Source organism: Equus quagga, chromosome 8 (assembly GCF_021613505.1).
Source record: "Equus quagga isolate Etosha38 chromosome 8, UCLA_HA_Equagga_1.0, whole genome shotgun sequence".
In the NCBI taxonomy this organism is placed as follows: domain Eukaryota; kingdom Metazoa; phylum Chordata; class Mammalia; order Perissodactyla; family Equidae; genus Equus; species Equus quagga.
This window is the reverse complement of record NC_060274.1, coordinates 108,261,752-108,288,537: the sequence shown is the minus strand read 5'-3', so window position 1 is coordinate 108,288,537 and position 26,786 is coordinate 108,261,752. Positions and strand designations below refer to the sequence as shown.

General features: G+C 59.0%; 1 protein-coding gene across 3 annotated transcripts; it reads left to right on the top strand.

Annotated features, from left to right (window-relative positions):
- The first annotated feature begins 361 nt into the window (after positions 1-361).
- Positions 362-25,224, top strand: KCP (kielin cysteine rich BMP regulator). 3 transcript variants are annotated; one of them, XM_046670515.1, is made up of 42 exons: positions 363-583; positions 2,947-3,110; positions 3,669-3,858; positions 3,947-4,023; positions 4,686-4,761; positions 6,163-6,230; positions 6,445-6,541; positions 6,685-6,767; positions 7,002-7,095; positions 7,992-8,074; positions 10,214-10,307; positions 10,440-10,519; positions 10,596-10,689; positions 11,031-11,116; positions 11,191-11,272; positions 11,501-11,653; positions 11,745-11,851; positions 11,929-12,022; positions 12,691-12,864; positions 12,991-13,073; positions 13,231-13,324; positions 13,410-13,598; positions 13,886-14,056; positions 15,578-15,754; positions 16,576-16,661; positions 16,885-16,975; positions 17,091-17,173; positions 17,265-17,358; positions 18,346-18,519; positions 18,732-18,814; positions 19,431-19,551; positions 20,497-20,576; positions 20,779-20,878; positions 21,390-21,478; positions 21,813-21,915; positions 22,003-22,145; positions 22,409-22,581; positions 22,664-22,775; positions 22,870-22,971; positions 23,777-23,941; positions 24,349-24,655; positions 24,811-25,224. In XM_046670515.1, exons 1-42 carry the CDS (start codon positions 505-507, stop codon positions 25,071-25,073), a joined length of 5,058 nt encoding a protein of 1,685 aa, XP_046526471.1. In that variant the 5' UTR covers positions 363-504; the 3' UTR covers positions 25,074-25,224. The 3 variants fall into 3 exon arrangements, with proteins under 3 accessions (XP_046526472.1, XP_046526471.1, XP_046526470.1); XM_046670514.1 differs by having other exon boundaries at positions 4,686-4,857; XM_046670516.1 differs by lacking the exon at positions 13,886-14,056 and having other exon boundaries at positions 362-583; positions 4,686-4,857.
- Positions 25,225-26,786: the final 1,562 nt, after the last annotated feature.

Below are 26,786 nucleotides of genomic sequence, written 5' to 3'. Positions count from 1 at the left end.
AACAGGGAAACTGAGGCACAGAAAAGTTAGGGGTCTGTCTAAAGGTACATGGAATTGGCTGAGCAGGGACTCGAACCCAGCTCAGTCGGCTCCTCCTGTAAACAGGTGAGAAAGAGAACAAGGTGACGGGGGATGGAGGAATCCAAAGGGGCAGGGAGACCAGCTGTCTCACAGCCCAGAGCATGAATTCGTGTTTATTTTCAGGGTCTCCTCCAGGATCACATGCAAGAGACGTCCCTCTTACCCCCTCCCAGCTTCCTTGAGGGCTGGGGCTGCTCTCAGGGGCGGGGTGGCTGCATCTCTGAGCCAAGGCTGGGGTCAGGGTGGTGCTGGGGCCCAGGGGTCCAGGTGCCCAGCAGCGAGGCAGGCGCCATCGGGCTGGGATGACAGACACCAGAAGCCCTACCCTAACAAAGACTGGGCGGGAGGAGGCCTGGTGTCTCCCCACCCCGCCTCCCCCAGCGCCTGCTGAGCCGCGACCACAGACAGCGAGGCGGAGCGAGCATGGCGGGGCCCCGGGCCGCTCTGCTGCCCCTCGTCCTACAGCTCACGAGCCTGGCGCTGGCCCCCGGGACCGGCCGAGGTAAGTCAGGGCACCGAGGACTTGGGGGCCGGCCAGGAGGCGCCCCACCTCTCGCTCAGCCCAGTCGGAGGGAAGAAGCTGGGGCTGGGCAGCCTCTTGCGGACCTCTCCCGCCAGCCCCAGTCCTCCCCGTCGGTGGAAGAGCCGGAGCCGGCGCGGTGGGGGCAGCACGGAGGCCAAGGCACCGGGGCCAGAAGCGGGAGGGGGCTTCCCGCTATGGTCTCGGGAGGAATTCCTGCAGACAGTGGTGGGGGAGAGGCTGCCCTGGAATCTGGGAGTCTGAAGTTAATTATTTGTCTTGAGAAAGAGGAAAAAAAGGAGGCCTGCGACGGGAGCTGACTTTGAGTCTCCGTGTCTGGCTTTCACCCAGGAAGACAGGCGGGAACAGGGGGTCATTGCAGGGACTGCACGGGGAGGAGGGGGAAGGGGAGTGGAGGACAGTTCCATGGGGAGCCATCAGGAACAATCAAGACCTCTTTCTGCAGATCTCTCCAGGCAAGGGGCTGACTCTGTCCTCCCTGAGGGTCCCAGAGGACCCCAGCTTCTCTGCGTCCCCTTTATTGTGCCTGCTTAAGCAGGACTGGAGGAGGGATCCTGGGGGATGGGGTGAGGCCACATGCAAGTCAAGCTGGGGTGGAGGCTTCCAGATGCTGAGGCCCATCGTTGGCCACCCTTCCTGGGGCTGGGAGGGAAGCTGGGTACAGGAGCCATACCAAGACAGAGAGCCGTTCCAGGTGACAGGATTGCTGCAGAACGGAGGGGGATGGGAAGATGCACAAGAGTTTGGGCGCCTGCGTTTGTGTTAGAACAAGTGTTAGAACCTGGGATGGGGGGACAGCAGGGCAGGCTGAAAAGCTGGGTGGCACTTGCCAGGTCACATTTGGACTTGCTGCTGGGAACCTTCAGATGTGTGATTTAGGAAGGTCGTGCAGAGAAAGGAGGAGCAGGTGGAGGCAGGAGGCTGCCTCCCCCGCCCAGGCTCTGCGGCCTCCTGAGTAGAGGAGGAAAGAGGGGACGGATTGAGGGATGACTGAGTGAGACCAGAGACAGATGGGTTGGGGAGTGGGATGAAAGAGGAAGCTGAGCCCCAGTTTTCTGCGTAGGTGGGGATGGCATTAACCAAGCCAAGGAACTCAGGGCAAAGCAGGTTTGGGAGAAAGAGGACAACTTAGGTCTTGGACTAGAATCTCTAACCGCCCTTGGTGGTGGCAGTGGTGGGAGGAGTGGGTGACGTTGTTCCTTTGCATCGCAGGACTAGTGTCCATGAGAAACCCTTTTAGCCACCCCAGGCCTGGCTTTACTAATGAGCTGCCTCTGTGGGAAAGACCCTCCCTTCTCGCTCTCCTCTCCCTCCTCCTCTCCCTTCTCCTTTCCGTCCTCCTCTCACACCTCCTCCAGTCTTCCTCCACTGCCCTGCCCACCTCCACTGGTGGGAGAGGAGTCAGCCTACCCTCCCATGGCCTTTCCTTTCCTGACTTAGGAGAGGGATCATCGTGAGGTGAAAGTGGCCATCCCAAACCCAGGCCTGAATCCAGACCCCCACTTTCCCTCAGCATAGTGTCTTCTAGAACGAGGGGCAGGCTGTCTTCCTTTGGCCCAGTGCCTTGAAAGCTAGTGGGGCCCTGCTGGCACCTTCCCCAAACCCTTCATGAAATGCAGCCAAGTCCCACTTTCTGGAGCCTACCCTCTCCAGGGTGGGGTCCCAGGCCCCTCTGCCGCAGGCCTGGAAACCCGTGGCAAGGCTTGGGGGTGGGAGCAGAGGGAGCAGTTGCCTCTCCCTGTACATAGTCTCCAAAAGCAGTGCCCGTTCTGACAGGTGAAGACAGGCGGTTGGAGGGTGGGGTCTGCTCCCACCAGGCCCCAGGCACCCTACAGCAGCCCTGCCTTTCGCGTGTCTGTCTTCCTCTCCTGCACTTCAGCCTGTGCTGGCGTTTGGGCCCTCCCAGCACGACCTGTCAGCTCCCCAGGCTGCCCCTGGCCAAGTCCTTGGCCCAAATGAAGATGAGTGACCTTGACAGGCCCCCTATGGCTGGGACCCCTGCAGAGTCAGGGCAGGCTGCAGGGAGGCCCTGGGCTACACCCCCCATGTCCCAAGCAGGTCAGGGTCCCCGGGGGTTGGGCCTGACTAAGAAGCTCTTGCTACTTGGGAAAGCTGGCCTGGGTCACTTTTGTCCACCCAGGGCTCCCTCTTCCTTCTTCCATGCTTTCACTCCAGCACCCTCATAGACCATATCTCCTTCCCTGGATGGTGGGTGGGCAGGTGGACAGGGGTGGGGCGCAGGACAACATGGTTGGGAGGAGAGAACCCAGGAAACCTTGCTAGCCCCTCACCCACAGGCCCACCCTGGATTCTTATGTCTTCAGGTGGAGCCATGCCCAGGGAGCACCGTGGGCTTGCTGACATCCATGACTACCAGCAGCAGGCACCTGCCCACTCAGCCCCTGCTGGGGCCCCCCAGGAGCAGTGGCGCCCCCTGGAGGCCAGGCTGGGAAGGCTGGAGGCTGAGGTGACCGAGCTCAGAAAGCAGGTACCATTGGAAGCTGGTGGGTGTGCATGGGGTAGGGCAGGCCTTGTGCAGTGGGAGGAGGGGAGAGAAGAGATAGGCTTAGGGGGGCCCAGGGGACCCTAAATAGAGTTTTGTTTTAAATGCGTATGGAGAGGTTCTTTTCAGAAGAGTTCCTCAGGTCGGTCCACATGAAGAGCCTCCAGGGTAGCTGATTTGTCAGTCCAGATGTTCAGTTCTTTCATGCATTTGGCAAACATTATGGAGCACCACTGTATATAAGCATCATCAGGAGAGATTTTGGATGGACAAAGAAGTCTTTAACTGTTCGGCTAGGGGGATTGTGTCCTCTGCTGTCCAAAGGAAAGGCCTGGGGGCCCCATGCTCCCTAGGAGCCTGTCAAGCCCCCAGACCCTGAGAACTGGGATGGTTTGAGTGGATGCTGACTGGAAGGGGACCCACCTCTGCTCTGGAACTGCCAAGTTTCCTTCTCATCCGGCCTCAGTTTTCACACCCCACAAATCTGCAGGAGCTGGTGGGGGAAGCTGAGCCAGCTTTCAGCCCCCAACCTCTTTCCCCCAGAACAAGGAGCTGCAGGTGAAGGTGAGGCAGCTGGAGTCCTGTGAATGCCACCCAGCTGCTCCCCAGTGCTGGGGGCTGGGGCGGGCCTGGCCCCAGGGGGCTCGCTGGGAGCCTGATGCCTGCACAACCTGCATCTGCCAGGATGGGGCTGCGCGCTGTGACCCCAAGCCTGGCCTGCCCCATTGCCATGGTGAGCACCATCCCATCTGCTCGCTGGGACCTCTGAGGGCCTGGAGATGGCCCTGAGCACCTGAATGACAGCACCGTCTCCTCCTCAGGCTGCAGCCATGATGGTCAGGCCTATGGCAATGGGGAGACCTTCTTCCCAGATGCCTGCACCACCTGCTGCTGCCGGGTGAGTTCCTGTGACGCCCCCCCCCCCCACAATATCGCGTACCTGTCCCCTTCACCTGTATACCTGTTGCTGCAGCAGGTGAAGTGATGGGGTCTGCCCCTCCCCCCAAGCCTTGCCACCTGTGGCCTTCATCTGATTCTGAGTAGTTCTACTTTCTGGAGTTGAACCCCTACAAACACGCTGGGGCCCCAGACCCCTCTGATTCGGGCCTGGCACACAGTGGCATAGAGGACAGAGGATGGAGTTGCTTGTCTTTCGACATTGCCCCCTTACCTGTGGACCCTCACTGTCCCTGCTCATCCATCTGCCCCTGTCTTCTACCTGCCTGTTCTCCCTCACTCGGCTCCACATCCACCTTCTTCAGGCCTTTCCTTCCTCACTCCTCCATTGAGGAAGCCCTTGGTTCCCTTCCTAGGCTCTCTCCACTCTGGGGAATTTGCTGGCACCTGGAAGAGATGGTTTCTGGGGGTCCAGAGCTGCAGCAGATGAGGGAGTGGGAGTAGGATGTCTCTCTTCTGCCCTTGGACCAAGGGTAGTCTACATACCCTGAGCCAACTCAGCCTCTTGCTCCTCTGTTGTGTCCCGGCCTGGGGTGACGTTTTAGTTCTAGAAGAACTCCAGGGTTCTGAGGCCTGTGTAGCCACCAGTCTGCTTCCCTACAGGAAGGAACCATAACTTGTACCCAGAAGCCATGCCCAAGAGGACCCTGCCTGGAGCCAGGAGCATGCTGCCCGCACTGTGAGCCACGTCAGCCTTCTGCCAGCCTTGGCCCACCTCCTGCAATCATCCTGGGGCCCCCAGAGCCTGCTCTGCCACCTGCTACATGCCTGGAAGGTGCCTGTCCGCTCATGTTGGCAGTGCTGGGCAGTTCAGAACACTCCAGTCAGCAAACACTGCCTCAGCCTGGGACTGAGACGGAGGCTCTGTATGATCTTTGTCCTGTCCTGAGGGAGCTTCTAATCTAGTTGATAAACTATATAAACTTATAGCTAATATAGCACCAGATTTAAGATCCAATGACCAGGTTAAGAGATGGTGTAGAAAGACAGTAAGTGGTTAGATGGTTAGTTGCCAGAGGAGGGGACAGGAAGGCAGGGGGAGCTCACTCAGACCAGGCAGACAGGGTGGTCATTTGACCTGGATCTTCAAGGGAAAGTGGAATTTTACCAGGAGAGGGAGTACTTGAGGGCCTCTGGGCATAAGAACTGGGTGGGGAGAGGTGAGTCGCAGGAAATTAGTCTGGGAAGGCCAGTGGGAACAAACCACTGTCAGCCTTGCAGTTTGAACTTTCTTCTGTGGACAATGGGGAGTCAGTGAAGGCTGAAGAGCCAGAGAGTGGTATGTTCGAAGAGATGTTTTAGGAGTATTCATCGGGTATGGGCTAGACACAAAGAGACCAGCTAGGGGGCTCTTACAGCAGTGTTTAGGCCTGGAGCCAGGGAGGGCAGTGGGCTGCAGAAGGAGGGATGTTTCCAAAGAATGGGCAGGAACTGGTGACTCATTGGATCCCACAGAATGATGGACGAGCTTGGAAAACTAGGAGGGCAATAGGGCCAATGATGTGGAGAGAGCCAGGAACTGGAGGCAGTGGCTCTGCTGGGGGGTGTAACTAGCTCTTAGTCAGGGAGATAGGGTGGCCAGATTTAGCAGCTAAAAATAGAAGATGCTGTGTACAGGGTGTCCTGTGTCTCATCTGGCAGCCCTACCCCAGGAAGACTCTCAGCTGCTGGTGCAAAAGTGGGGCAGGGGCTCGGGAGCCCAGTGAGGCCTGGGAGTCTTGGCCAGAGATGAGGAGTGAAGTCTTAGGAGCTGATGGATCTCATAGAAAAGGGACACACACAGAACTTGTAGGACACGTGCCTCAGGGCCACTGCTAGCCCATGTGATGTCTTTGGCAAAGAAAAAAGAAAAAGGCACCCTTTCCTCAAGACACCTCCCTTCCCTCTTCTAAGATAATGGAAACATGCTGATTATGTTAAAGTCAGACACTTTACTGCCATCAGCTGGAAAGCTGTAGTAAGTACAAAAATCTCTGAGGTCTGTCACCTGAATGGTGCCCCTTTGATGTGGTGTCCTCGTGGGTGCTTTCACCCAAGTCCTCCGGGTCTCTTACTTGGGGGCCTGGACCTGGTTTTACAGGCTGCCCTGGAGGCCACAGGGCTGGGGACACGTGGCAACCAGAGCCCTGTGTCATCTGCACCTGCCAGGTAAGGGAAGCAGGGCCTGGCCCCAGCCACCACCCACGTCCCTGCTGCTTGGCATACCCCAGGCCTGGCAGTGCCAAGCCCAATCTGGGGGCCAGACAGGGCTGCTGCTGCCACCCAGGCATTGAGGCCTGGAGCCTGCTAGGCCTGCTCAGCCAGCAGGGGAACCCGGCTTGGGCAGTGGAGAGGGAGGGAGGGCTTAGTGTCTGCCCCGCAGGCAGGGACGGTGCGGTGCCAGGGGCCCTCATGCTCAGAGCTCAACTGCCTGGAGAGCTACACCCCACCTGGGGAGTGCTGCCCCATCTGCCGGCCAGGTGACCTCCCCGCCCTGCCCTGCCCCTCCAACCCCTCCGCCCCAGAGGGTCCAGAACCTACCTGGGGTCATTCCTTCCCTCGGGTGATGTCTACCCGCCCTGCTCTCTGCTGACCAGCCTGTCATCCTGGGAACCCTCCCCAGGCTGTGAGTATGAGGGGCAGCTTTATGAGGAGGGGGCCAACTTCCTGTCCAGCTCCAATCCTTGTCTCCGATGCTCCTGCCTGGTGAGTCCCCCCAACCTTTGCCCAGGCCCTGCTCCTCCTTGGACACCCCCTGCTCCATCCTGGGCCATGCCTGCCACTCTTCCAGCCCCTCATATGCCTTCCGAGGTTGGGTGCCAGAGAGATTCTCCCTCCGGGCCAACCCTGGGCCCCACCCCTCCAAGGATGCCCGACACCTGCTCCCCTGCCCTCTCTGGGAGCCAACCCTGAGGCATTACAGCTGTTGGTGCATTACAGAGGAGCCTGGTTCACTGTGTACCCGTGAAGTGCCCGCCCAGCCCCTGCCTGGAGCCAGTGCTGAGGCCTGGGCACTGCTGCCCAACCTGCCAAGGTGAGAGCCCTGCCCCGTCCCCGCTGGAGCTCCAAGGGGCTCTTAGGCGATTTCTTCAACTCCAGAGCCCACTCTGCTGGCCTCTTAGTTGGGGGTTCCGTCTGTGGGGCAGTGATGCCCAGCCATGCCTGCTCTGGAGCTGGAGTGCCTGGGCTCAAATTCTGCCCTTGCCACTTCGTGGTTGTGGGCATCGGAGGGAGTTACTCACCTCAGTTCTGCATTTGCAAGGTGGGGATAATGATGTTCTATACCTTCATAAATGTTGATTGTTATCTGTGTTGTACCCCTAAGATGCGGGGTGGGCCCTGGAGCAGACCACTAGAGGGTGACACTGAGTCACACGCCAATACTACAGCAAAGGCAGGATTAGAAGCAGGTGCCCAGATACTATGGCCACCAGAGGAAGGAGCCCTAATCCAGCCTGGGCACAGGAGGGAAAGCATCCGGGGGGGTGTGTCCCGCGTGCCCCTTGAGGAGGAAGCGCAGTTAGCTAGGTGGAGGGCGGCGGGAGGCAGAGTGCGTTCCAGGAGGAGAGGGCAGCTGGAGCGAGGGCTGAAGGCCGGGGCTAGGTAGGTGTCTGTTAGGTGGGGAGGTGCAAGCAGGCACCAATGGTCTCTCCAGTGAGAGGTGGGGAGGGGCCAGACAGAGCTGGGGAGGTGGGCGAGGCCGTGCTGGGTCCTGGAGAGCCTGGAAAGGCAGGCTAAGGAGGTTGGGCTTTACTCTGCCTGGGGTGCTGGGAGTCCTGGGGGGCTATAGGCAGAGGCATGTTCTGCTGTGGTCTGGGCTCAGGGGAGAGCCCTCAGAGGGCATGTGGGGGAGGGTGGGGGGAGGCTGAAGCTGGGGTCCAGGCGGCTCCTGCCAGGCCTCCTCTCTGCCCATCTCCTCCTCACCTCCAGGTTGCACAGAAGGTGGCTCTCACTGGGAACATGGCAGAGAGTGGACTGCACCTGGGGACCCCTGCCGGATCTGCCAGTGCCTGGTGAGCCCTGATGCTGCTCCTGGGCTCCCCCACTCCTTCTTGCCCCCAGGCCCTCCATATTCATTCCCTCATTCCACCGAGCACATCCCATGCGCACTGTGAGGGGACAGAGATGGAGAAGACCTGATGATGGGCGCTGTGAGGGCGGGGGCTGGGTCATCCTTGTCTGTACGTCCCCTGTGAGCGCAGTGGATGTGCAGGATGGGTTTGTGAGCCAAACTCAAGGAGCCTACAGGCAACAGGAGGCCAGACAGGACATGAGAGGCAACACAAGCTCCAGGGAGGGAGAAACGCAAATTGACTTGAGGCCTCTAGAACTGTGCTGTTCAATCCATAGCCACTAATACATACAGCCACTGAGCCCTTGCAATGTGGCCACATCAGATTTCAAGGACTTAGTACAAAAGAAAGGAATCTAAAATATCTCATTCATACTTTTTGTTGATTCCAAGTTGACATAACATTTTGGCTATGTTGGATTGAGTACAATACATTATTAAAATCTAGTTTCATCTGTTTCTTTTTACGTTTTGAAAGTTGACTACTAGAGAATTTAAAATGACATATGTGGCTTGCGTTATATTTCTATTGGGCAGCACAGATCTAGAAAATCTTTGTGGAGGGGGAGGCTGTGTACCTAGGTCTTAAAGGGTGAGTAGGATTTGAGCAGCGAGAAATGGAGACGGACACTCCAGGTGTTATAGACTGAATGTTTGTAACCCCCCCCAAGTTCATCTGTTGAAATCCTAACCCCCAAGGTGATGGTATTAGGAGGTGGGGCCTTTGGGAGATGATGAGGTCATGAGGGTGGAGCCCCATGAATGGGATTAGTGTCTTTATAAAAGAGACCCCAGAGAGCTAGCTCCTCTCTTCAGCCATGTGAGGACACGGCCAGAAGACAGCCAGCTAGGAACCGGGAAGGGGGCCCTCACCAGACGCTACATCTGCCACAGTCTCCAGCCTCCAGAACTGTGAGGACTCCATTTCTGTTGTTTGTAAGCCACCCAGTCAGTGGTATTCTGTTATAGCAGCCTGAATGGACTAAGACACCAGGTGTGGGGAACAGTCAGGACAAAGCCTGGGGCATGGGGGTGGGGACACGGAGGCCTAATGTCCGGGCAGGGTGCGTGCTGAGGGCTATTTCCTGGGGACTGATGCCAGAGCCACAGAGCTTCCCGACAGCCTGCCAAGGACTGTGAGGACTCCATTGTGAAGGCCGTGGGGCCCCCGACCCCTTTGCAACCATGTGCTTCCCCTCCCTGTTCACACCGACCCCCGCCCCCAACCTATGAGAAGAATCACTGGCTGCCCAGACACTAACGAGGCTGGAGGTCTCGAGCCCAGGTGTAGGTGTGAACTCAAGATGGGGATCTGTCTGGGAAAGGCCATGGGGAGCAGCGGCAGCTCCTGTTTAACTGCCAGCTTCCAGAGGTGGATGCCACACCAAGACACCCTACCTCATTTCATCGCTAAACAAGGCTATGAGGACAGAACCATTATTGTCTCTTTTTTGGGGGTGGGTAAACTGAGTCACAGGGAGCTTCAGTAACATGCTGGCTTACACATCAATATTAGTGTCCTAGGGCTCCTGTAACAAAGTGCCACAGACTGAGTGGCTTAAACAACAGCAACGTATTGCCTCGCGGTTCTGGAGGCCAGAAGTCCAAGATCAAGGTGTCAGCAGGGTTGGTTCCTTCTGAGGGCCGTGAGGGAGAGTCTGTTCCAAGCCTCTCTCCTGCTTCCAGTGATTGTCTGGCAATCTTTGGTGTCTCGGCTTTTGCCTTCATCTTCATGTGTTGCTCTCCCTGTGTGTGTGTCTGTGTCCAACTTTCTCCTTTTTATAAGGACATCAGTCCCTGGGTCAGAGGCCACTCCACTCCAGTATGAGCTCAACTTAATTGCACTGAACTTAATCTTAACTGCATCTGTAACCTAATTACATCTGCAATGACCCTATTTCCAAATAAGGTCACATTCTGAGGGACTAGGGGTTAGGACTTCAACATATGGATCTGAGGCAGGACATAGTTCAAACCATAACAGCATCTAATAAGTGGACAGCTGGGACTCGAATGCTGTTTCTGCCACTTTGTTGAATTCTGATGGCCCCTTTCCCCTGTCCCCTCTGCCCGCTACCAGGAAGGCCACATCCAGTGCCGTCAGCGAGAATGCACCAGCCTGTGCCCATACCCTGCCCGGCCCCTGCCAGGCACCTGCTGCCCTGTGTGCGATGGTGAGTCAGTGGGTGGAGCCTGGAGAGACTCAGAAAGCTGACGGATGGCCCAGCTAGGGTCTCCCACAAAAGGACAAGACATAGGGTGGTGGGGAGCCCTGAGGAGGGTCTAAGGCACACTCTTCCCAACAGGCTGTTTCCTAAATGGACGGGAGTACCGCAGCGGGGAGCCTGTGGGCTCAGGGGACCCCTGCTTGCACTGCCGCTGTGCTGTGAGTGTGGCTACCTGGCAGGGAGGGCCTGGCTTCCTGGCCTGCCTCTCACATGCTGACCAGGCCCTGTTGGCAGAACGGGAGTGTCCAGTGTGAGCCACTGCCCTGCCCACCTGTGCACTGCAGACACCCAGGCAGGATCTCTGGACAGTGCTGCCCAGTCTGTGATGGTGAGTGGGGGCTCGAGTCACCAGGAGAGGGGCAGGCACTGGCCAGAGACAGGCTCCGGGTGTGTGTGTGGGTTGCTTCCCTTGGACAGTACAGGGGAAATCCTTTATAAAACTAAGCTCCTGTCACCATGGGTGAGGTACGAGTTCTCACCTCATCTTCCCATGGCAAACTGGGCACCGTGGTGAGGCCCTCGCTTCTGGGGGTGAAGGGATACTGGCAGGGCCTCCTAGAGGACACAGGTGGCTGCCTTCATCAGGGTGAGGGGTGGGTACCTCAGTGGTGTGAGGCTTCCGCATCAGCCTGCAGCCCTGTCCCCCGGTCCCTTTGTCTTCCTGCCCAGGTTGTGAGTACCAGGGACACCAGTATCAGAGCGGGGAGACCTTCAGACTCCGAGAGAGTGGCCGCTGCATCCGCTGCTCCTGCCGGGTAGGAGGTCACACCCTCTCATGCCCCAGATCTGTCTTATCCCTTGGGGACTTCTCAACCAGCCTCCTTCCTAGGTTGGCGAGGTCTCCTGTGAGGAGCAGGAGTGCCCGGTCGCCCCCTGCACCCTGTCTGACTTTGGCCCCCAGCTGTGTCCAGGTGTGTGTATGTAGGAGGGGGGGAAACAGCAGCAAAGGGGTGCTGCGTCCACAATGGCTGGAGATGGAGGGGTGTTCCTTCACAGTAAGGGGGGGGCATTGCTAAGCCCACCAAGAGTGCCAGAGGGTGTTCAGAGGCTGTCATGGGGATGGCAAAGCCAGGGTCCTAGGAAGGACAGGGATGGATGGAGGTGTCCTCGTTGCCATGGTGACAGCTCCCTTGTTGTAGCCTGCGTGCTCGATGGAGAGGAGTTTGCTGAAGGGGTCCAGTGGGAGCCTGATGGTCAGCCCTGCACGGCCTGCTCCTGTCAAGAGGGGGTACCCATGTGTGGGGCTGTGCTCTGCTCCCCAGCCCCCTGCCAGCACCCTACCCAGCACCCTGGTGAGTGCCCCACCCCGATCTGGCTTTCTTCTCCTACTTTGCCCAGCCCCCACCCCCATCAGCTGGGCTCTGATCAGCCTGCCCCACCCAGGTGCCTGCTGCCCCAGCTGTGAGAGCTGCACCTACCATGGCCAAGTGTATGCCAATGGGCAGAACTTCACGGATGCAGACAGCCCTTGCCACTCCTGTCGCTGTGAGGTACTTCCCCAGTCTTGCTGTTGCCCTGTGGAGCCCCTCCTGGGGCCCATCGCCATTGCCCTCTCTCCTGCTCCCAGGATGGGACTGTGAGGTGCGCCTTGGTTGACTGCCCTCCCACAACCTGTGCCAGGCCCCAGAGTGGACCCGGCCAGTGCTGCCCCAGGTGCCCAGGTACGTGCTTACCCCATCTGTCTGGCCGGGGGAACCTGGACCCTGCCCTCCCAAGGCCCCGTGGGCCCAGCACCTACCTTAGAAAGCAACAGCCTTCTGAATTGTTTTCAGTCGACACAGCTTGGAACTCTCTGGAACCCACAAGGTGTGGGTGGGAGGGAGAGTAGAGGTTTCTTTATCCCTTCGGTTACTTCACCACCCTTCCCTCCCGTTCTTCAGTTCCTCTCCAATACCTCCACCACTCAGATTATTCGTACATCTACCTGTATAACACAGGGTCATGCGACAAACGTGGGTCTGCCACGTGGGGCAGAAACTGGGTGCTGGGATGCAGTGTGCCCTGATCCCTGCCCGCATGGAGAGTGTGCTAGGGCGCGTATCCCAAACACAGCACACACACGCATGAGCTCTTCAGCCTCAGAGGCACACACAGCTGTCTGCAGGTAAAGGGACTCAAATGCACACACACACACAAACACACACACACACACACACACACACGAATGTGCTCAGAGAAATACCTGTGCTGCAGGCCCAGCCCCCATCCTCCTCTCCCTCCATGGGACAGCTTCCAAGTGGCCCTTCCACAGTGGCTCTGCCCTCAGACGGTAGCCTATTCCTAGCCCTGTCAGTCTTTGGCCCCACTCCTGTCCCCTCCTACTGCCCAGACTGCATCCTGGAGGAACAAGTGTTTGTGGATGGCGAGAGCTTCTCCCACCCCCGAGACCCCTGCCAGGAGTGCCGGTGTCAGGAAGGCCATGCCCACTGCCAGCCTCGGGCCTGTCCCAGAGCCCCCTGCGCCCACCCACTGCCTGGTCCCTGCTGCCAGAGCGACTGCAATGGTGAGGTGGACTGGATGAGGGGGTGGTCTCCTGAGATGGCCTGGCCCCACCTGTGAATGTTTAGAGATGGGAGGGTGGCATGCCCAGGGGATGCCTCTCCCAGTTCATAGCTGCCCCCTCCCTCAGGCTGTGCCTTTGGTGGGAAAGAGTACCCCAATGGAGCTGACTTCCCCCACCCTTCTGACCCCTGCCGCCTGTGTCGATGTCTGGTGAGTCGGCCGCCTGGGTGAGAGCAGGAGTCCAGGGGAGTGGGGGTGGGACTCGGGGAGGCCAGAAGCGGTCCATCGCTGTGGGGGTGGGAGGGTGGGGGTCTCCTCCGCCTCCCATCGCTAACCCGGCCTGGTGTGGTCCGTCTGCCCCTTGCAGAGCGGCAACGTGCAGTGCCTGGCCCGCCGCTGCCCGCCGCTGCCCTGTCCAGAACCGGTCCTGCGGCCGGGAGAGTGCTGCCCGCAGTGCCCCGGTAGGAGCCGCCGTCTCCAGCCCCGTCCCGAAGCCCCCTCCGCAGCCTCTCCCCGAGCCGCCTGACGCGCGCTCTCTCGCTGCAGCCGCCCCCTCCGGCTGCCCGCGGCCCGGGGGCGCTGGCCCAGCCCGCCACCAGGAGCACTTCTCCCCGCCCGGCGACCCCTGCCGCCGCTGCCTCTGCCTCGACGGCTCCGTGTCCTGCCAGCGGCTGCCCTGCCCGCCCGCGCCCTGCGCCCACCCGCGCCAGGGGCCCTGCTGCCCCTCCTGCGACGGTAACGCCTTGGCGGCGCCCTCACCACCTCCGCCACCCGCTTCCTCCGGCTCCGCCCGGGAGCCTCGCCCTCCCCGGTCCCTCTCTATTCCTCTTACTCCGTGTAGCCCTTTCTCCAGCCCCAGACGCGGCGCCACCGGGGTGTCCCCCTTCCTCCAAGCCCACCACTCCCAAGTCGGAGTTCTCACTGGGAGTGTGGGAGTGCCAGTCCGCAGGGCCTGGGAAGTTGTGGGCCTGGTAGACGGCCGCCACGGCTCCGCAGCCCTGCCCTCCTCGGCTGCCCCCTAGGCTGCTTGTACCAGGGGAAGGAGTTTGCCAGCGGGGAGCGCTTCCCTTCGCCCACTGCCGCGTGCCACGTCTGCCTCTGCTGGGAGGGCAGCGTCAGCTGCGAGCCCAGGGTCTGTGCCCCTGCACAGTGCCCCTTCCCTGCCAGGGGTGACTGCTGCCCTGCCTGTGATGGTGAGGGGCAGGGGGCTGTGGGGGTGGGAGGATGAGAGGGCTGGGTCACATCATCTTTCCTGCCCTGGAGTGGGTCCAAAATATTTATTACAGTCAGAAAAAAAGCACTGCACTAAAACCTGGATTTTTTCCTGCCACAGATGCTATTTGGCTGTTTTACCCTGGACCAGTTACATAATCTTTCTGGGCCTAATTTTTTTCAATTTAAAAACAGTGCATTTTAAAAATGTATATTTTTGTAAAATACACATAACACAAAATTTACCATCTTAACCATTTTTAAGTGTAACTCTGGGCCCAATTTTAACTCCTGTAAAAAAGAGGGTTGAAACTAGACCCAGTTCCCCAGTCTTCCATCACTCTTGTACTATGTTAGCGATTTTTGCTACATACCCTTTACCACCAGTAACTTTATTGAATATTTTTATTCAAATTAACTCACTTTTTAATCTAAATATATTTAGAAAAAAGTCTTTATATCGTACTGTAAATGGGAAATTAGACTTTCTTGGAATAGAAGATTACCATAAAAAGGAATACAATTAAAAATACAGTATTAAGTTCTAGTCAGATCTTTTCCCTGCCAAGACTTTGAGCCTTGGAGTCACCCTCTGCTTTGTTTTTTTTAAGACTTTATTTTTTTTAATTAAAAAAAAGTTTTTTTTTGAGGAAGATTAGCCCTGAGCTAACTGCTGCCTATCCTCCTCTTTTTGCTGAGGAAGCCTGGCCCTGAGCTAACATCCGTGCCCATCTTCCTCCATTTTATATGTGGGACGCCTACCACAGCATGGTGTGCCAAGTGGTGCCATGTCCACACCCGGGATCCGAACCGGTGAACCCCAGGCCACCAAAGTGGAATGTGTGCACTTAACTGCTGCGCCACCGCACCAGCCCCAAGACTTTATTTTTTTAGAGCAGTTTTAGGTTCACAGCAAAACTGAGAGGAAGGTACAGAGATTTCCTGCCTCCACATGTTTATAGCCTCTCCCATTATCAACATCCCCCTGGAGAGGTGCATGGGTTACAGTTGCTGAACCTGCATGAACACATCGTTATCTCCCAGAGCGCCCTCTCTCTTTTTAAAAGGAGGTCCGCAAAGGGCAGGCTGCCACCAGCTGGGACTCCCTCCCCCCTTGATTAATCAGAAGGCTTGAAAGAACATTGGAGAGTTAATAGCTTGGGACCACCTGAGTCATCTTTGGCTACTCCTGGCTCTCCCCTGGCTGGGAAAATTGGTGCCTCTAGGCGGGCAGTGGCCTGCTGAGTATTCAACCCCGGGGACAGATTCTGCGTGGGTCTGTTCCTGTAGATTGCAGGCTGAAGGGGAGAAAGCATGCCCTTTGGCCAGTCCACCCTGGCCCGAGACTCCTTTGCCCGCCAGCCTGGATTGAGCCCTCCCCTCCCCCCAGTTGCCTTTTTGTCTTTGAGGCCTTGGACTCAGGCCAGGCCCAAGGGCAGAGCTGGATGCCCTCTCTCATCCCCTCTGACCCCCGCCCTGCCTCTCCCTGTCCTCTCTGGAAGGCTGTGAGTACCTAGGCGAGTCCTACCTGAGCAGCCAGGACTTCCCGGACCCCCGAGAGCCCTGCAATCTATGTACCTGCCTCGGAGGCTTCGTGACCTGCGGCCGCCGGCCCTGTGAGCCTCTGGGCTGCAGCCACCCACTCACCCCGCCTGGCCACTGCTGCCCGACCTGCCAGGGTAGGGCGGCACCTGCCCCTCCACTGCCCCTTCTGGCTCCAAGTCACCCGGTCTCACCACCGTCCTCTGTCCCCTGAGAGAGCCACACAGCAAACCCACACCCTGTGTCCCCTCAGACTCCTCACGCCATATCCATGCCCTCCTCTGTCCCTGCTGTCACCTCACACTGACTGTTGTACTCACCCAATCACCGGTCCCTGTGCTTCCAGGCTTTCCTGTTTTTACATTGTCTCACCACCTTCCTAAAATGTCACATCACAACTCAAAACCGTTCAGTGGCTCTCACTGTCCTTGAGTCACCCATCATGAAGGGCTCCTGCTTCCTTAGCCTATCCTCCCAGCCCAGCCCATCTCTCCCCTCCATTCCAGGTGTGCCCATCCCCTCACATCTTCTTCCCACACTCGTCCACACAGACAGAAAACTCTAGGCAGTGTGTGATCCAGCTCCAGTCCTCTGCCCCTTCACGTGTGCAAATCTCGCCACCTGTGGTCTGGCTGAAGTCTTTCCTCCCACCCCTCACCTTCCCAGCCACTTTTCTCTCCCTCTCTGACTCTCTAAGCTTTGGTAGAGGTCCCCAGGCTCAGCTCTGTGTGTGTGTGTATGTGCGCACGTGTGTGTGTGACTGTGTGTGTGTGCGTGGGTGGGTGTGAGTGTGACTGTGCATGTATGTGTGCATGTGCGAGTGTGACTGTGTGTGCGTGCATGTGCCTGTGTGAGTGTGTGCCTGTGTGAGTGTGCGTGTGCAAATGTGTGTGTGTGTGTGTGGCAGCAGAGGGCCCTGTTGGTGGCAGCTCTTCCATTGCGTTCCCCGCTCTGCCAGGATGCCTCTATCATGGGGTCAAGGCTGCCCCTGGAGAGACCCTTCCTGACCCACTTGACCCGACCTGCTCTCACTGCACCTGCCAGGTGAGGTGGCCCTTTGGGCAGTTGGTAACCCTTCATCCCTTGATCCTCTTCTCTGGCCAGGTCCCACAGTGCCCTCTGGTGGGACGGGATTGGATTCAGGTCTCCGGGGCCAAGGGAGGGGGTCAGGGCCTGGCAGGCTCAGCAGGGGCACCCCACCGTGGGGCAGCGTGAGGGTGTGATGACACCGGAGTCAGGAGGTGGCACTGTGACCTCTCTCCCTCAGGAAGGTTCCATGCGCTGCCAGAAGAAGCCGTGCCCTCCAGCTCTCTGCCCCAACCCCTCCCCAGGACCCTGCTTCTGCCCTGTTTGCCACAGTGAGCTCCCTTCCGCATGCTGATCCCCCATGCCTGTCCCTGCCTTCCTGCCAGACCTGAGGTTGGACAGGGCAAGGTGACACAGCCCTGCACCCAGGAAGCATGTTGCCCACAGGCTGCGTCTCTCAGGGCCGGGAGCGCCAGGATGGAGAGGAGTTTGAGGGGCCCCCAGGCAGCTGTGAGCGATGTCGCTGTCAGGTATGGTAGGGAGGCGGCAGAGGGGCTGGGCCCCGGTGTCTCCAGGGCACTTGGCCTAGGAGGCAAGTCACTGACCCTGCCTCTCCTGCAGGCCGGCCAGGTCAGCTGTGTCCGGCTGCAGTGCCCACCCCTGTCCTGCCCGCTCCAGGTCATAGCACAGGGGAGCTGTTGTCCTCGCTGCAGAGGTACGCCGGGCTGGTGGGGCTGCCGCCTTGTTTCCGTGCCTGGGCCCGGTGCCCCTCCGTCTGCCTCCCCATCCCCACCCCAGTTCTCCTCCAGCCTTCCCACCTCCCTGCCCACCCATCAGCCCTCCCACATTCGGCCCTTGAGCTCTCACCCAGGCCCACCTTCAGCTCTTCCTGCCTGTCCCTGCCCCTGGCCTGCCCAGACCATCTCCACCTCCAGGTCTTATCAGAATCCCCTCAAAGCTGCTCCCTTCCTAACCACACCCCATTCACAATAATCATAGGGATAATTAACATTTATTGAGCATTTATCATGTGCCAGGCCCTGGGCCAAGCACTTTATATGTATCTCATTTAATCCACACAGCAACCTCTTCAAGTAGCTACTATTATTATTCCCACTTTACAGATGAGAAAACTGAGGTACAGACAGGGGATGTAACTGACCTGTGGTCACTCAGCTAGTAGACAGCAGAGTCTAGATTTGCATCTGGGGCCATCTGGTGCTAGAATAGGAGCCTTTCTTAGCCTGCCCATTGCCCTTTGCCCCGTACACTGCCCAGCATGGTGTAGTTGCCACAGGACCTGCCCTGCGAGGTAAGCAGGACAGATGAAATCCCCGTTTAACAGATGAGGAGACTGAGCTAGTGATAGAGCCTTTCCTTCATTCCACATGCGTTTATTACATGCCTGCTGCATGCCAGGTCCTGGTGCTGGTGCTGGGCTGCAACGGACAGTGCCTGCTGCCCGGCACTTGGGCTAGCAAGCAAGCAGACATGGAACGGGGTTACAACCCGGGTGTTCTGACCCCTACCGGTGTCTTTCCCCTCCACCACAGCCTGGACTTCTGCCCCAGGCCACCTTCCTACCCTATCCCTGCAGAGCCCCCTCCTGGCACCCACATGCCCTGCTGACCACCGGGGTGGGGGTCAGGGGCAGACATGCAGAACCCTGCCTCAGAGCTCATCCTGCCCACCTGGAACGCAGGCTGCCTGGCCCATGGGGAGGAGCACCCCGAAGGCAGTCGCTGGGAGCCCCCCGACAGTCCCTGCTCTTCCTGCGTGTGTCACGAGGGTGTCGTCACCTGTGCCCATGTCCAGTGTGTCAGCTCCTGTGCCCAGCCCCACCAGGGGCCCGGTGACTGCTGCCCTCGATGCTCTGGTACTAGGAGCCTGGGCGGGGTGGGGGAGGGTGGGGGGCAGAGGCCCAGCATCTCCCTTCCTTTGTACAGGGCTGGGCAGCAGAGACAGGCTGCTTCAGGAGAAGTGGCCCCCATTCTTACACACACCCCAATCCCTGAGGCTGGGGAGCACTGGGGGGCAGGGAGCCCCACCCCCTGGCATTGCCATTCTGCTCTTACCTCACCCCCCAAGACTGTGAGCACGAGGGTCGGAAGTATGAGCCTGGGGAGAGCTTCCAGCCGGGGGCAGACCCCTGTGAAGTGTGCATCTGTGAGGTAGGTAAGGGCGACACTGAGGGACGGGGCACCGTGGGGGGGGCAGACTGAACACTGCAGGGAGCAGGCGCCGTGGGAGTCAGAGACAGGAGTGTGTCCCTGCGGCCAGGAGGTGAGGCAGGGGCTTGGGGTGAAGAGCAGAACAGGGCTAGGAAGTCTGGGGTTAGGCACAGGGCACAGGGCCGAGGGTGGGGGAGGCAGTGGGCAGGCCCTCCTGGCTGGAGTGTAGGGTGGGTGTGTACAGGAGGTAGTGGGGGATACCTGGGAAGTGGTTGGGGGCCGTATTGGGAAAATTGTACACAGAAAGGTAATGGTGAGCCAATGGAAGGTTTTCAGCAGGTGAATGACACCATAGGTCAGGAGATTAGGCAGTGGGGTTGGGGAGGAGGATGGCCTGAGAGTACAGGAGGGTCAAAGGTCACATGAAGGTTCAGGCCCAAGTGACCAGAAAGAGAAAGGGACATCATCTCTGGGGGTCAGGCATGGGATGAGGAAGAAGTCTGGGGAGACAGCCCAGAGGAGGGATAGGAGACGGAGAAGCCTGGAGTCCAGGAGACGAGGGCAGCTCTCAGCTTTTAAGGCCTGGCACCCACCCGCTGCTCACTCATTCTTGTAGCTGGAGCCTGAAGGGCGTCCCAGTCTTCGCTGTCACCGGCGGCAGTGTCCCAGCCTGGTGGGCTGCCCCGCCAGCCAGCTCCTGCCCCCTGGGCCCCAGCACTGCTGCCCCACCTGTACCCGTGAGTCCCTGGATATGGGGGTAAAGAGGGTAGGGCTGCCACCCCCAGAGTGACCCTGGAAGAGCCAGCCAGCTCTCCTCCTCAGTCCCAGCCCTTTCCTGAATCCAGTGGATTGTTCTGGAAGCCCATGCCCTGGCATGTGAGACCTGCACTGCCCCAAGGGGGACTGAGGAAGTTGGCAGGGACCCCTTGACTCTGGAGCTGTACATGGTTTGTGGAGCATCTTGCCCACAGGTGGCACTGCCGGGTGGCAGTTGTGTCTGCTCTGACTTAAGGGCAGTGATGTGGGAACCAGAGAGGCAGTGAATGGCCCAGCTACAGATGTGGAGAGAGCTGTTCTTATCAACACTTGCTAGGATGTGCTTCAGGGGAAGAGAAAAGGACTAATTTATTAAGCATTTACTGTATGCCATGCACCGTATTTGGTGCTTTTAGTAAATAATATCTCATTTAATTCTCACAGTTACCCAGTGAGGGAGGTATTATTATTCCCTTTTTACAGCTAAAGAAACTGAGGTTCAGAAAGGTTGATTAATCTGCCTAAAATGGCACAGGCACGAGCACTGGAGCCAGGACTGGAACCTGGGGTACCTGGCTGTTTGAGCTTCCTTGTGCTGTTTTAGCCAGAAAATATGAAAGGAAGTGGAAGGAGGAGCAGGCCGGGTAGCCTGGTGGTCCTTAGTGACTTCAGGCTGAGGAAACCACACTTTGCCTGTTTCCAGGTCCCCCACTCTAGTATCCTAGCAAAGTTCTTTTCGAAAGTCCAAACTTTTCTTTGCTGAACCAAAAGGAAAGAGGATTTATCCTTCCTGGAGTCAAGGTGCTGGGGATATGGGTATGCCCTGGGCCCAGGAAGTCTGGGGACACAGCGGGTAAGTGGGGTCAACTGGGATTTCATTTCCTGCCTCCCTTTCCACCCCCCACACTGTATTCTTGTCTTCACAGAGGCGCTGAGTAACTGCACAGAGGGCCTGCTCGGGTCTGAGCTGGTCCCACCAGACCCCTGCTACACCTGCCAGTGCCAGGTGAGCCCTCCTGCCTTTGGGACTCCCACAGACCCCTCTGCTTCCTCCTCTGTGGGCTGTGGCTGCGACTGCTCTCCTGCAGCAGCTCTGGGTTTCCCATCCACCCCGACATTGGCCCACTTGTCCTGAATGTCACATTCCCCCTAGGTCCTGCTCCCTCCCTGCTGTTCTCTACCTGTGGTATTCTCATGCCCTTCTCCAGGACCTGACCTGGCTCTGCATTCACCGGGCCTGCCCTGAGCTCAGCTGTCCCCCATCAGAGCACCATATGCCCCCTGGAAGCTGCTGTCCTGTGTGCCGGGGTAAGTGCCCAGCCTTGGCCTGCAGCCTCAGAGCATGAGCCCAGAGGGGAGACAGGAGGGGTGGCATCCATAGGCCAAGCCTGGGGTCTGCACTCCAAATGCAGGCTTCATTCTTTTGTAGAAATTCACTGGGGTGGAGGGAAGTCCCACGAGATAGAGGGAGGCAGGGAGTGAAGCCTGGATTCTCAAGGCCTGGCCTGAGGCTTGTTAGTGGGCTCAGGGACCCCAGGCCCATGAGCAGGGCATTGCACAGCTGGGCTGGCAGCCAGCCCAGAGGAGGTTTCTAGCCTCTGGCTCTTCGGGCTCACAGGACCCTTTAGACACCCTGAGCCCTGGGGCAGGGCCTGCCAGCTAGTAGGCCGCCTGGATCCTGGTTGAAGAAATCAACACCATCAGGGTACTAATTGGATGGAGTGGGCACCCTCCTGCTATGGGCCTCCAGGGTGATCTTCAGGGAGGAGGGATGCCTCTGGAAGGACAGTGCTCCCCATCCCCATTTCTTCCTCCTCAGAATGTGTGGTGGAGGCCGAGGGCCGGAGAGTGGCAGATGGAGAGAGCTGGCGGGACCCCAGCAACGCCTGCATTGCTTGCACCTGCCATGTGAGCTGGGGGTGGGAGGGGAAGGGGAAGAGGACTTTACAGATGGATAAAAGGAGGAGCCTCAGGACACTGGACCAGTGAATATAGGGTCGTTGAGGTCATTAGAAAAAGGTGCCCCCTCTGGGTGAGAGGGGCTAGAGGCATCCTCGCGCTGAGGAGGGGCTGCGGCCTGGATTTCATCCCCCACTTCCACATGAAGTGGGTGTTCTGGTGGGGCAGGGGCAGAGAGAGAGGGCCTGCTGCTCAGACGGTGGCCCAGAAGACCCCCGGAAGTGTGAGGCCAGGGACTCCAAGCCTTGCCCAAAGTCCCTGGAGCAATGACGTTTGTCCTCAGCGGGGCCACGTGGAGTGCCGCTTGGAGGAGTGCCAGGCCCTCTCCTGCCCCCAAGGCTGGGCGAAGGTCCGTGAGGCTGGCAGGTGCTGTGAGAGATGTCAAGGTGCGGGCCAGGACGATGGGGGTCGGGGGGAGCTAGACCCAGTGTGAGGGATGGGCAGGGAACCCTCGCCCCTTCATGTCCCCTCAGCCCCTGCCCAGTCGTGCGCGCACCAGGGCCGGGAGGTGGCCTCTGGGGAGCGCTGGGCCGTGGACGCCTGCACCAGCTGCTCCTGCGTGGCTGGCACCGTGATCTGCCAGAGCCGGCTCTGCCCGCTGCTCTCCTGTGGCCCCGTGAGTGCCGCGGTTTAGGGCGGTGGGCTGAGTGGGCACGTGGCACCGCCATCCTCGTGCAACCGGGCGGGCGGGCGGCTAGGGCTTGGCAGCCGCCACAGAGCCGTCGGGGACCCGGGGCCGCGCAGTTCCTGATGCGGCCACGAGATGGTGCCCTGACCCCATTCGTAGTGAGTCCAGGGCGATCGTGGGTCCGTAGGGCGGCTCTGCGTGGGCATGGCGGGGAGGGCGACATAGCTGACGGTGTCTGGGGCTGAGGCCAGGACGAGGCCCCCGCCCTGAGTCCTGGCAGCTGCTGCCCCCGCTGCCTGCCCCGGCCGGCTTCCTGCATGGCCTTCGGAGACCCCCATTACCGCACCTTCGACGGCCGCCTGCTGCACTTCCAGGGCAGCTGCAGCTATGTGCTGGCCAAGGACTGCCGCGGAGGGGACTTCAGGTGCGCGACCTCCTCTGCCTTCTCCCTAATCCCCTACATCCGTCCCTGCTGACCACCGCATCCTGGCCTCTCACAACCGCAGTGTGCACGTGACCAACGATGACCGAGGCCGGGGCGGCGTGGCCTGGACCCAGGAGGTGACGGTGCTGCTGGAAGACGTGGCTGTGCGGCTGTTGCAGGGCGGGGCGGTCATGGTGAGTAGAGCAGAGGAACCGAGGAAGGTCAGTCCCGCGCTGTCCACTCGTCCGTCTGCACGTTGCCCCTCCTCCTGCCTGCCTTCTCCTCCAGGTGGATGGGCGCCGGGTGGCCTTGCCCTTCCTGAAGGAGCCGCTGCTGTACGCGGAGCTGCGGGGACGCACCGTGATCCTGCACGGCCGGCAGGGGCTCCAGGTGCGGCGCCAGGGCGAGTGGGGGCAGGGGAGGCTCCCAGCGCGGCCTGCTGTCTCCGGCCTGTTCAGGCTGCTGTTTCTGTAGAGGGAGCGGGGATACCAGCCACATGCCGGGCCAAACGAGGCCACGGAGGTGAGAGGGTTCTGCTGGATTCTGAGAGGAGAGAAATCAGGGTCAGAGACCTCCACGTGCAGTGAAAGGGGTTCTGAGCCTGGATTCTAATCCCCCAACACATTGGGGCCCTTAGGCCAGGACCACTCCTCTTTGGGCCTCGGTTTTCTCCTCGGGGGGCGGAAAATGGGGGAAGGGGGGGGGGGGGGGGAGTCCGGTGATGTCAACTGAGGTCTCCTAGTTGGTTTCAGAGATTCCTCCCAACTCCCGTGTCAAAGAGTAATTCATTCTCGGCTCCAGCAAGAAGCACAGTTTGCAAATTCATAAAATAAGGCTTGTGTACACTTATAATCCAGACTCGAATCGTGTTTTGTCCTCTGTAAGGCCTGAATGCCCATGAGATAGTGAATCTCTAGAAGTGGGTTGCGTTTCACCTTGGAGCCCAGTTCAGGGCTGTCGATGGGAGACGTTGCCCTTCTGCGGGAGCTGTGGGCAGCTCTTCAGACTTCTTTGAGGCCGCGTGCCAACTTGGCCTCAGCCAGGGCCACAGCTCATGTGTGGAGAGCCTCCACCTGCCCATTCTCCTCCCCTACAGCAGGGGTCGCGCTGACACAGTGCATGCGGCCAGAATGGACTGCGGGCTTCTTGGGGTCCCTACCTCTCCCCTCTTCCCAGTCACAGCCTCTCCGCACAGGTGCTGTGGGATGGGCAGTCCCAGGTGGAGGTGCGCGTGCCCGGCTCCTACCGGGGCCAGATTTGTGGGCTCTGTGGGAACTTCAATGGCTTTGCCCAGGATGATCTGCAGGGCCCTGAGGGGCTCCTCCTGTCCACTGAGGCTGCATTTGGGAATAGCTGGCAGGTGAGTGGCACAGGAACCCCGGGGAGAAGGGGCACAGTTGAGCATGAGTCTCAGAGCAGCCCTCAGGTATGAAAAGAGGGGGGCTTTGGGGCTTTCAGGATTTTGAGAGGGCTTCTTACCTGTCATGGTGCTGGGGAGGCAGGATGGCCTGTTGAAAGAGGCCTCATCATCTGAATCCCCAAGCCCTGCTTTGCCACAGACTGGCTGTGTGACCTTGGACAAGTCACTTACCTGTTCTGGGCCTTGGTGTGCCCATCTGTAAAATGGGGACAAAGGAAAAGTAGCTGATGCTTCCTTTGCTGTTTTGTAGGAAGGTTTTTGAGGCTAAAACAAAATAGTTGGTGGGAAACTCTTTGAAGAACATAGCATGTGGATGCTGTCACATCAGGGCTGCTCTCCCCACATAGGTCCCAGAGGGGCAGGGACCCGGTCGGCCCTGTTCCAAGGGTCGTGATGTGGATCCGTGCCGGGCAGCAGGTTACCGTGCCAGGCGTGAGGCCAACGCGCGGTGTGGGGTGCTGAAGTCCTCCCCCTTCAGTCGTTGCCACGCCGTGGTGCCACCGGAGCCCTTCTTTGCGGCCTGCGTGTATGACCTGTGTGCTTGTGGCCCTGGCGCCTCAGCTGACGCCTGCCTCTGTGACACCCTGGAAGCCTATGCCAGCCACTGTCGCCAGGCAGGGGTGACACCAGCCTGGCGGGGCCCCACGCTCTGTGGTGAGGGGGCAGTGCCCAGTGTGAGCTGGGGAAGGGGGTGGCACAGAGGGCTCAGGTCTGGATAGGGTAGGTACAGGGAGGGCCACAGGGGTGAGCATGGTGACTGGGGCAGTGCTGGGGGTGCCCCTGTGACGCTGCTTCCCCTCTGCCTGCAGTGGTGGGCTGCCCCCTGGACCGCGGCTTCGTGTTCGATGAGTGCGGCCCGCCCTGTCCCCGCACCTGCTTCAACCAGCACGTCCCCCTGGGGGAGCTGGCGGCCCAGTGTGTGAGGCCCTGCGTTCCTAGTTGCCAGTGCCCGGCGGGCCTGGTGGAGCACGAGGCCCACTGTATCTCCCCCGAGGCCTGCCCTCCAGTCCTACTCACCAGGGACCAGCCGCCCAGTGCTCTGCCCAGCTGGGAGCTCCAGGGGGCAACCTGAGCCGGACGACACCAACTGGGACTCATCAGGCCAGAAGCCTCCCCTTAGAGAGCAGCTCCCACCCTGGCTGGAGCTGCAGAGACAGGGCCCTGCCCAGCCACTGGGAGCTTGGGCCCATGTCAAAGACCCCTGCCATGTTGAGTCAGAAGCAGTAAACTCAGGGCCTGCCTTAAGCTTTCTTGTGTGTATGCGTGCTTCCTTCTGGTGCTGGGGTGGCAGTGTTGGCTGCCTGGAACATGGGGTCCAGAGGTCAGTGTCCCCAGAGTCACAGTGGTGGCAGCTGTAGGGGCTCAGCCCTGGACCTTGCTCACTCTTTGTGCCTGCATCCCTGGGCTGCCCCCACCGGCCACACCCTGGTGCTGCCTGGGAAACCCTGCAGTGGGCAGAAGGAGGACCCAGGTGTCCTGGTCCTAGCCCTATGCTCACATGTCGCAGGCATGACCCTGTGGGTCCTTCTGTGGGACCCTCTGTGGATCCATGTGGAATCCTGCAGGGGCTGAGGAGCACAGAGGAAGGTCTCAGTCCCCACATGGCATCCCTTCTCCTCTTGGTCTGGGGCCCCCTGAGTGCTCAGGTACCTCCGAGGCCCCTCTAAGGGCTGGTGACACAGGGACCCCATGGCTGGGTTTGGGGATCAGGAGAGACAATAGACCACGATGAAATATGGACACATGTGCAAGTGTGCATGCGTGCACACACACACACGCCCACACACCCCTCAGAAACCCAGATAAACACAAGCACATACACCTGTGTGCACTCACAGCCACACCCACCCCCCCCATGGACATGTGGGTAGGGGGCACACATGCAATTTTCGAAGACATCCTTGTAGGAGAAAGAACATGGGTTTTGAAATAGAAAAAAATCTATTTCTTTGAAAAGAAAGGTCACTTTTCACCACCTACCTGCTGTGTGAGCTTGGTGCTCTAGGGACCTTAGCTAAAAGTTCAGCGGGGCCTTGATTCTCATTGCCCGTTCCCTAGTATTTCAACAGGGAGGGAAGGGAGAGCGTTGGGCTGGGTTGAGCCCACCGGCCAGCTTGCTCCGCCCCTTCTCTGAGGCTGTTCTCTGGGCACAGAGAAGAGAGTTGTCTCTGTTCTCTCCTGGAGTGGTTACAGAGCAGCTCATGGCAGCAGAGGTGGTGACGATTACAGACCGCCTCGTGTGTACGTTCCCTCTCCCTGTTATAACTTACGCAAACTGTGTCCTCATCCGATGTATCTCACATGTCTCGAGGAGTAAGTGGAGTGACCCATGGACAGCACTCCACACGTGGACAGCCTGGAGCCAGCACTCGGGGAGGGCTCACCCTGGTCCTGCCTGTTACTGCTCACACTCGAGGACCGTGTTTCCCAGAGTCTGTTTCTCTCGGCCACCTGTCTCCAGATGAGGGAGACATTGCCACATGTTGGTTAGGGCAACTCACTCTTGGGGGCCCAGTTTCCTCATCTATAGAATGGGGATGAGAATGAGAGCACCTCCTTCATGGGGTTGCTTCGAGGAAGGATGACGTGTACGTGGCCTTTTGTATCCTGGCAGAGAAGAAACTGTTGGTAGCTGCTGCCCATGTTGGTCTTTATACCTGCCTGCATAAGACAGTTGGGAGCTTCATGAGTGTAGGTACATAGGTATGTGCAAAACACATCCTCACTTGGGATTGCAAACCAGCATATGCACACATCTCTCTCCATCAGGGTCACCCTCACTCCT